The 10,734-nt window shown below is 39.3% G+C and overlaps 1 protein-coding gene across 3 annotated transcripts in view; it reads right to left on the bottom strand.

Moving 5' to 3' along the window:
* Positions 1–1,187: 1,187 nt before the first annotated feature.
* The window catches only part of THAP12 (THAP domain containing 12), a 70,511-nt gene continuing 60,964 nt past the window's right edge, over positions 1,188–10,734 (bottom strand). For all 3 annotated transcript variants that reach the window (XM_078658528.1, XM_078658527.1, XM_078658526.1), the window contains 2 exons: positions 9,110–9,146; positions 1,188–3,226 (listed from right to left, as the gene is read on the bottom strand). In XM_078658528.1, the coding sequence (XP_078514654.1) occupies positions 1,299–3,226; positions 9,110–9,146 (1,965 nt within the window). In that variant the 3' untranslated portion in view covers positions 1,188–1,298. The remainder of the gene's footprint in view (positions 3,227–9,109; positions 9,147–10,734) is intronic.

The raw sequence follows: 10,734 nt of genomic DNA, 5'->3' as shown, positions 1-10,734 counted from the left end.
CTTTTTTGCATTTAAAACTTAATGCAACAGTACGTTATTAAATATTAAATTACTTTTACATCTTTACATCACTTTTCATAATTATATCTGCATAGTAAAAATGTGTTTCTACTTTAGGTGGGAATTTCATTTTTAAATTTAACCTTGAGAAAAATTATTTTAATGTAGTTTAATGTAATTTAAAGTAATTATTTTCTAATTTAACATTTAGATAATAGTCCTGCAGGATTTCTTTTCTTAGTGCTACAGTTAAAATAAATATATAAAAATAATTGACTTTATTATTTTACATAAAAAATGTCAGCAAACCTTTACCGAGTTGAATACATTTTTTTACTTTTTCTATACCTTACCATAGGGAGACAGCACAGTTGGGGCAGAGACCTTCGCATGGTAAATTATAGGGAAAAGATGCCAATACTATTTCATAAGGAGATTTTGACAGCAGTGGCCGAGATATCTGCATGGCTAAGAAGAGGGAAAGGTATTCAAGTTGGAACAAGTTTGTAAAAACATGTTTATGTTATGTATTAATGAACATTTTTTCATATATTTATTTTAATTGTAGAGTTAAAGAGAAAATGCTGCAGCACTATTAACTATGTTCAAATACATTTATTTTATTAAAAATGTATCAAATTACATTAAAATTATTCTTCTCACAGTTAAAGAAATTCCAACTAAAAGTAAAAATATATTAAAGGTGATGCATAGAATTAATAAAATGCAATTATATTTATTCAAAACTATTACTTTTTTTAATGCAAAAAAATTCTTGAAGATTTTATAATTAAAATTAATATATGTTCTATCGATATATCATTTTGCTGACATTAAATTATTTATGTTATTAACTATTTTAAAACAATTTGAATTAATTTAATTTAGCATTATTTCCTATCCGATTTACATTTAAGCCCCTGCCGTCATGATTTTCTGTGGGAGAGGGTTGCAGAACCGGGGGTTAGCTACGTGTTGTGCTAGACTTACATCAGTTTTTTTAGTAGTAACTTACTCTTTTAAGCTAAGCTTTAACCTCTTTTTCGAGAGTGAAGATATGCAAGTTTACACTTTAGAGTAAATTTACACTCAGATTTTGTGAAGAGACAAACGTACTAAAGTTAAGATTCTCCTTCCTCTCCTCCCTAATAAATTCCAGATAATCATAGCAGATGGAAAATAGAATGTTCAGTTCAAGATTTATTTTGGCAAAACAGTTATTATCGTTTTTGTCATAGTATTAAAACATTTGAAAACGTGTGCTCACTTATATACAGTACTGTACCTCAAACTATATTTCACACAGCCGTACTTTCTTGTGAATTACTTGAAGCAATAAGGCCTTCTACTTTATCCCCATATAGTTGCAAGTAGGTATCCACCATAAAATCAAGGTCACCTTTTACGTCATAGTTTACGTAAAGTAAAGCAAAGTCACTTGACCTGTCAGCACTTGGAGTGTCTCTTAGATATGCTTTCAATCGCTTTCGTCCAATTTCATATTTCTCATTTTCAACTTTCATCACAGGTAGGATACATAGAACTTTCAACAAAGCATACATGTTAGGGAAGAACTTCATATCAGGCAAATGTAAAGCTTCATTTATGCTACTTGGCAGTGCCACATCTTTTCCTCTGTGCTTCCACTTGATCCTCCAGCAATGAAGTTCTGCAGAAAGTGTGTCTGGATTCGGAAGATCATGCCTGTACATTTCAGAATGCTGCTCCTCACTTGTGCTAAATTTCAGTTGCCCCATGACGAAAGGCACAAGAGACAAACATTTGAGAGCTTTTAGATGTTGCTCTGAAAATATATCTTTGAGTTCACGAATGGTGTTTTCCACTAGTGGAATACTGAGTATCTCCTTGTAGTAACTTTCAATTAGCACATTGGTTTCTTCATTCTGCAGCTGTACTCCAAGCATCTCTCTTGGGGGTTTAACTGGAATGTCCAATTTTGTTGCAAGATTTGTGGCTTCTTCGAACCAGAACTCATGATAAACTTCAATGTTTTCCATCACCTCATTAAGCGAATGCAGCACAGCAGTTAAGCTACCCGATGCAAAGAAAACATCTGACGTTAATGCTTGCAAATTTTTTCCAAACGCTCTTGTAAAAGAAAGTGCATTTTTTAATACAACAGCAGATACAACAAACTCAAAATCTGTAACTGAATACCAAATTGAACTTGCCTCCCTTAGTATGTACGTGGTATATTTAGGTGATGATGCATCTTTCCTAATATTTTCAAAGAAGATGACTAGTGAATGCATCATGTCTACCAAAATCTCAAAAGTATCATGACGATCACCCCAGTGAGACCGGCAAATGTCCTTTAGTTCATTACCCTTTTCTTCATTGTTTTGAAAAACATCTGTAATGGTATCTTCCAGTACAGTTACTAAGAGTGGGTTGAGATTAAAAAACATACAGATTGCCTCTATTGTTCCCAGAACAAACGAAACACTGGAGATGGACATGGATTTTGCAAGCCAGATATTCAGGGCACAGGAGGACGAGAGTGAGAAAACAGCTTGAGGGTACTTTTCTAAGAGAGTATTAACCACAACTTTCATGTTTGAAGCACACTTGTTATCAGGCACATATGCTTGTCCCCGGCAGTATTCCAAGTTTAGCCCCCATTTTTCAGTAACTGTTGCGTGAAACTGGGCAGCTAAGATGTCCGCATCAGGTTCATAAGGTAGAACCCCTAAAAACTCTTCTCTCAAGTTGTTAGAGTCATCAATAAACCGTACAAACACAGGCAGGTAGACTTCATCGGCCATTTCCACCACCTCTTCAATGATGATTGAAAAAAAATGAACATCTCTTACTTCGCGGATTAGTTCTTCCCTAACACAGCTCCCACAAATTTCAAGCATTTGTTTCAGTTGCTCCTTGTTACAGTAGGCTACATTTACAGCAGTCATCTCAAAACGCTTCCTCAGAACTTCATCACCACAATTCATTCTGAAATCCATAAGTGCTTGAAAATTATCAGGGGTAAATGCATCCTCACAGTTCTCATCATCATCATCATCATGGTGTCCGGTCAAAAGAATATTTTGTTTGCCCATAAAGACCAAATTTTCAAATAAGATCTTGAGATAATCTTTGTTATCTTTCTCTTCCTGCGTTAAAGATCTTGTTTCCTCTTCATTGTGGAGTTGAATGGTGTTTTCAATTCTCTCTTGATTGGTCAGTTTCTGTGCAGAAACTTGATCAACTGAAGAATAAAAGAAAAATATGTAAAATAATGTATTAGTTCAAACTATAAATATCAATTGTCTTAGTCTCGCACAACCTGCTAGTAAACTTCCAGCCACATAATACAATTATTTCCCTGATCCTATCGTCACTGATTTTGTTGAGAAAAAAAGCAAGAAATTGCTTGAAAGGTGTCACTATTTTGCTAGATTGATGGCAAATTTTAATTTGTTAGCATCTTGCAAGGATCATAGAAAGTGTTATGTAAACCCTATTGCAACAGAGTACAACATAATGGACTAAAAAACAAGACAAACTGTTACAGCACTTAAATCCAACTGGGGGCTATAAAATGCATTTTTTGTTTAAGGCTTCACAAACAAAGACCTGTATCTTCTCCTCTCTAAGGGAATAATAATGAAGCTGCCTTTTGTAGACAAATCTCAACATGCAGCATTCATAATCAAGGAGTTATTTGCCCGGCACATCATTTCTTTATGGACATGTACAATGTTCCTGGAAGCCTCAATCACCAAGAGCATGTTAGCTTAAAGGAACTATTTCATTCTAACCCCAGCTGAATTATCAAAAGAATTGCTTGGTTCCTATCAGGGTAACTACACTACCTCACATTTGCAGGTGACTAATCAATTCCCTATTGGCTCTACAGCAGGTCTTTTCTCTGCCTAAGATCAGTTACAACACTAACACAATGATGAAAAAGAAAAGAAGCAACAAATCTTAATAAGAATAAAACAAGATCAAAGGAAATACAAAAGCACTGGCATATAGAAAGAACTAGTGTAGTTCACAGAAGACAAAAGCACAAATGAGATGCATTTTAAGAAGTGTTAGAATCTATGAAAAATCTTAGTTTAATTTGTTTATTGGTTTCCCATTTGAATGAAGTGCATTAATACATTGTTCCGTTTATGATTGCGGTTAGTTACAACGAGTAACAAATCAACAACAATGAAACTTAACTAACATTGGCCGTATTACCACAGTGATTAGTCATCATATAGTACTATCAGGTAGGATCAGCCTACTCTGTGCTTAATTGGTCTGGGCTTAACCAGTGTGCTGTATCAACTGTTGTGTTTTTGGTTATTATGTATAGGTTTCTATTTGAATCAAGTGTTCCCATCAGTCCTCACATATGACTCTCAAGGTGTGCACCTTATATGGGGAAGGGATGGTCTGTTGCTAAGGTAATGCTCTGCGAGAATATGCCTTTTGTTTTAGTGAATCTCGGGTTGTTCGACCTGATCAGGTGATTGTAGTTTACGAGGGTCTTGTCATTTATCAAGTTCCGTGTCAACAATGTTCCCTTCTAGGATGCTACATCTATACTTTGTTACAAAGACAGTCTCTTTTTCCACTAATTAATTCTCTCTGCTACACACTCAGTTGTGGCATCATTGTTGTTTTTCAGCACATGGGCATTTTTCTTTAACTAGTAGTGTTGCTTGATCTATGATTTTTTTTCCAGCTACACTGTGGGTGCTCTTTTGTTTAAACCCAGAATGCAGGCTTCCATTCTGCACAGGATAAATCTGCCTGTGAGTTCAGAGATTAGTAACTGCGTTCTAATATTCATTCAACACTGGCCAATTCTAAAACGTAGTTTTTAATGTCTGCATCATTAGCTACGCACTTACGCATGTGTCCACTGTATTCACATATCGTGTGGGATCGTTGTGGTGTCACTGAGGACCGGTATAATATATTAAATCGGATCAGCTTAGATTTAGCATTTCTCGAGTCTTTCAATAGTAACTCTACTGCGGCTGACTATTCTGTATTTGTAAGCAGTTTTTCTGAATCCACTTTTTTCTAAGTGTTGCGAGGTAAGTCTTTGTCTGGCCTGTGATACTGCAGTATAGGGTGTTATTGCATTCTGTGCCTTGCCATGTGTTCGTAGCGTATTTAGCATTATATAGCTAATACGTTCAGTATCCACCACACTGCCAGATTTCTTTAATAGTGAAGTCATTGCTACATTCCAGTAGAGTCTTATTTCCACACATATCACTGAATGTCAGTAGAATGCCTTGCGCAAAAAGGTTGCCCACTTAAATATGTTTGCCCTTTGCTATACTGTATAGGTAACCGCTTTAGCTTCCAGAATTTGGAGTAGAGCGATAATGTGAGCTTTGGTGAATATGATCTGTAGTCCCAATATATGGGCAAGTCATTGCTTCCAGCCATGCCTAATAGTCTTGAACAGATCTGTGTTTTACTGTGTATGTCTAGTGTTGTAGCTACCATTGATTTGTCATGGAGTGGGCATCGGTATGCTTGGGTTCCTTTGTGAACAGGTTGCCGAGCCATGTGGCTAGCCATTGTAATTGGGCCAATAAGTAGTTGCATTCAGAGTACGGCTCCTCAGCTCTCCCTACAAAGTTGGAAACTGCAGTTTTCACTAAGCCATCCTCTGTCTCGCATTGTCCCACACAATATCAAGCAGTAGCGCATACATTGTTTAAAATATCGGTTTAAGGGCTTTCCCCAGTACATTTCCCCCCCAAAAAGTACAAAAACAGGGAGATACAATAATCCTTGAGAGAGCTAAATCTGCCCACAGTGGTATTTTTTTTAAATACTGGATGGATTGTTTGGTGGCCGTCTTGTTAGTATTTCCCTCTATGATGTCCGCATTTCAGCAGTACACCTGGATACCCATCTATCAGAATGAATACACCTCCCATTTCATTAGCAGTTAATAACTTCTCGTATTTTAGGCCTCTATGGAAATATGCATGGTTTATCTTTGTGCGGCTTCAGACCAGATTAGCAGTCGTAGCACTGGTCCTAACTATGCACCTGTATTTTTAAGATACTAATGTATGTTATCTGTGTACAACTAAATTATTTGGGAGTGTCCATACAAGCGTGATTCCCTCATTTCTCCTTCCTAACCATCACTTGTTAAGAAGAACCGTTGTAACGATGGGCCAACCCAGTCTATTCCCTTTCTTCACCCACCAGAGCTCAAGGATGTCTCTACTGCTGGCACCCAGGCTGTCTGGTGTGAAAAGAGTAGTCTTTATGTATGCTTTAATCTTGTTTCTGTATTTCTGTCTAACGCACTAAAATGTCCAAAATAGGTCGACATGTTTCAGCCCTTTGTAATCGCCATGTTGGGTCGGTGGGGTTTTCTTCAGGACCTCAGAAACATAGTGGTGGCTGCGAATAATAACAACAGCCCCGGTGAACAACACTGTAGTTTACTAGATTCAAAAAAGGTCATTAAGTACCTTTAAGTCCAAAATTAGGGACCTCATCTGAGTTCCGGCGGGCATATTAACCTGCTTCCGTCGTGCAGAGCGACTTGTGCTCGCTCTTCCTAGGGTGCCCCGGCACCACCGACCCGACAGGGCGATTCCAAAGGGCTGAAACATGTTGACCTATTTTGGACATTTTAGTGCGTTAGACTAATAAGCGGTCTTCCCACGCACAACACTGCTTTTATTCATCTTGATTCCAGACTTATTAAAAGTACAGTCCAGGAAATACGAGGATCCTAATTTTCCACATTTTAACTCACTTCCCCTGAGCACTGGTCACTCATTTCTCGTTGATCACTACTGCAATAACCAGTGGTTCTCCTCCTGGAGGAGGAAAGCATACGAAAAAGAAGCCCAATGATGATGCTGTCAAGTTTTTTACATGGCGGAGAACCAAGATATACCGCCACACGGCTTGTTTACGTGAATGAGGGTCTCTGTTGGTGTGCCATCGCCTTTCTAGTCATTTGCAGTTGTGTTTGATGGTCTTGAGTTCTGGTGTGTACCGGCGGCTTGTCTTGTGGATGTGCTGATTTTGGCTGGCTTCAAGGGGGCAACTCTGCTGACGATCCAGTCAGCAACATTTTGGACAGCCTGTTCCAGGTTGATTACGGTGTCGGACTAGAAAGTTTTGAGGGCATTTTTCTACTAGATCTCAATCACTTTGTTTTAGTGGTTGTGGGAGGAGCCCGGGGGCCTGGTGGGAGTGTCAGGGCACCTGTGATGGTGAAGTGAATGATTGCACAGACAGTCCAGGAGAGTTTGGGGTCATGGCTAAACTCTACTCTGTCAATATAGGAATAAAAAATTGTTTGGTATATACAAGATAAAATTTGCAGAAAAAGGGACAGTGCAGTGGAATTTGAGTAGAGGACTCATCGCATAAGCAGATCATAATAGATGACTGATCAAACTGACCCAGGGGGAAACATAGACCAGATGGCCATTCTGTCAGGGGAAATATGGGGGGGTGGAGTCAATCTCTCTCCCTACGTCTCAGCGTTTGGGAGCCACTTCACACCTAATAAAAGAGCTATTCGCCTCCTGGATAACTCTGAACTCTGGCAGAAAGGCCCATTTGGCTCAGGCAGGATAATTACAACTTTCTAAAAGTGTCATTTTCAAAATAGTCATATAAAATCTGACTTCACCATTAAGTTAGATTTTAAATTGCTATTAAAATTAGTCCTTGAATCATTTTTGCATCTACTGCTAAACAGTGCTCAATTAAAAAGAAAATATTAATAAGAGCCAGGGCCCTCGTCAGGAGGGCACAGCAGCTTGCACAACCCATTTCCTCTGCCAGTGTTACCATGACATCACAAACCATCACACTCCTATAAGTGTGACAATTCAAACTCAAACTATTCCGGGCCCTCACAGCTATAACAATGGCTTGGGTGGCAGGTATTAGTAATTTTTTATGTATATTGAATGAATAAACAACTGTTGTCCTCATCTCAAAATTAGATAAACAGTACCACCATGTGGCAGACTGTCATAACTTCCGGTGTTGACAATTAAGTGCCGGTGCCAAGCACAGGAAACCACAGGCTCAAATTAAGCACTTCTACCAAACCTAAGTTCTGTATGATAAAGTGTTATTATGTAACCAGGGGCTTCCCTACGGGAGGAGCCTGCCTTGCCACAGAGACAAACCACTTTGGAGGTATTCCACTCCTGGTAAACGTGAAGCAAAGTATACATGTGCTATTTAGAGCATACCTTAGGGATTCTTTATTAGTATTGAAAAAGAAGGTATAGGCCTGGTAGAAGGTTTACTTTAAAACTGCACACTCAGGAAGTAGCGACAGACCCGAAGACATTTTACATTGTCACTTTAGTGGTGGCACGATATGTGCTGCAGTCTAACATTTAACTTACAGGCCATGGGTACAATTTTGTACTTTACTTGGGACTTTTAGGTAAATTACATAAACCAATCAGGATTGTAGCCAATTGTAATGTGTTTTGGGGCTCTGATCACCAACAATGGGCACTGGACAAAAGCATCCCAGGGTGCAAAGTTCAAGAGCCGGCACAAAAATATAGCAAAAGTGGGGGGTGAACAAGCAAAAAAAGGCTCTAGCTTACAAGAGCAACAGCCATTTCCAAGGCAGTTCTTCTTGATAGTCAGTGAAGGCGATGTGGAAAACCTCTCTCCATTGGTGGGGTCAGATCCAGCCTCACATCCTCTAGTCTACTCCCTGTGTGAAGTTGGACTACCTTAACAGTGTTAGACCTTTCCTCAAATTCTGTCTTTGGTAGTATTGGTACTCTGTCAAGCTCAAGCCCAGCTTGAACCCTTTTCAACTTACAACCCTACTGGGATAAATCAAGCCCTAGCCTACCTACCCATAAAGGCAACCAAGCCATTGAATAGCACCACCATGGCCAACAAGGTGATGTGGCCAATCTTGCCTCCCAGGTCAGGCTTCTGTCCCAGAGTGAGGGCCCCCAAAGTCAAGAAACCAGGAGAAGCACAGACAGCTGTCAGTACCAGGAATCAGGCCCGTATCTATCCAAGGACAGGTGGAAGGGCCTGAAATTTCCTTGAAACAAAATAATTGGGGATCAATGGCACATGTTTCTTTATCATATTGATCACTTACGTTTTTGCTGCCTGAGTAGTTGTATTTCCTCTTCACTCTGCAGAAAGAAAATGTGTAATTATAGAATTTCAGATACTTAGAAATTCACTAATTGCATACACCTGTAGATAAAACAAGAAGGTGCTAGGGAAATTTAGCCAAACATTAACATACTGGACCTGTTTCATGAAACAAAATTGTCGGGAAGAAAGTGCAACTTGTGCTAGAGTAAATAAAAAAAATGTGTGTGAACGTACAGAATTTACTGCAGAGGCACACAAATATTAGCTACTGATGAAAAGTGCATTGAGGAGTGAGGCGTAGAAGGTACAGGCTAGACACATCGCCCACTGTGGGATGTTCCAGGGCCTGCACTCTCCACAGACCAAGTTTCACTGCAAAAGTTCTGCCCTGGTGTAGGGATGTTGTAGGTGAAGGTGTAGGTCTTTTAAATGCACTTTTTAATCAAACCAAATACATCAATGATCATGCAGGGTGTGATCACTAGATTATAGGATTACATGACAACCAGCTCCTGTTCTTCCAACATGCTGTATGGGAAACAGTGAATGCTAAAGCAGCAGGTATGCATTCTCAACCTCAGGGAGGTCCCTTCCAAGAAACACAACATGTGTGAGGCAGAGCAAGTGCATACAATTGCATTGCACATCGGGTCCAGTGTGTGCAAAGCTGGCAATGTATGACTCATTGAGGAATACTCAAGTACATAAAAATAGAATGTTCATCTCCCAATGTGCCATTCAGAAAAATTCAGGATATTGCGCGTTGAGGATACTTGTCGCTGCAGTAATGAATAAATAAGCCATATTCTCCCACTCTTAAAGAATCCTACCACAGACTCTGATGACCTTGACAGTTACCGGACCTTCACTCACCTACCATTCATGAGCAAGATCACGGAAAAAGCTGCCTATGTTCAACTCCAAGATCACATCAGAGCTAATTATCTCCTACACTACTACCATTCTGGCTTCAGATCATGTTGTAGCACAGAGATCTCTACTTCATACGCCGTGGACGATGCCCTCCTGATCATAGATGGTGATGACTCTTAAAATCTGATATTGCTGTACCTCTCAGCTACCTTCAACACTGTCAGCCATCCTGGAGTCTCAATTGGGATTCACCACTAATCTTCTTCACTGGTTCTCTTCCTACCATTCCAAACAACACCAGTTTCTTCCCATGTGCTCTTCCAGGTCCCAAAAGAAACCCATCAACTGCGGAGTCTCCCAGGGTTCTATACTGTCATCTTCAACCTCTAAATGTAGCCACTTGGTGCTCTAGTCACCGATACAAACATCATGATTCAACAATAAGCCAATGATACATACCTCTATTTGAAAGTATCCTCTGCTTTCAGACATCAAATGCCTCAAAGATGCACATTATTCAGATCTGGATGGCCTTTGCCTACCTGAAGCTCAATCTAAACATGACAGAACTCCTGGCTCAAAGACAAAACTTGATAGGTTTCAACCCTAAATGCCAAGTCACTTAGATTCATCCTTGTCACCAAATTAACCATCAAGGAACATATAGCCTAGCCAAAAAATACAATACTCTGGCACGAGAACTCTCTTTTAAAGAAAATGAAACGGTTTCTTCCAGATAGCGATTTCAGA

This window comes from Lissotriton helveticus, chromosome 8 (assembly GCF_964261635.1).
Source record: "Lissotriton helveticus chromosome 8, aLisHel1.1, whole genome shotgun sequence".
In the NCBI taxonomy this organism is placed as follows: Eukaryota; Metazoa; Chordata; class Amphibia; order Caudata; family Salamandridae; genus Lissotriton; species Lissotriton helveticus.
The sequence above is the reverse complement of the archived record's forward strand: the minus strand, read 5'-3'. Positions and strand labels throughout refer to the sequence as shown.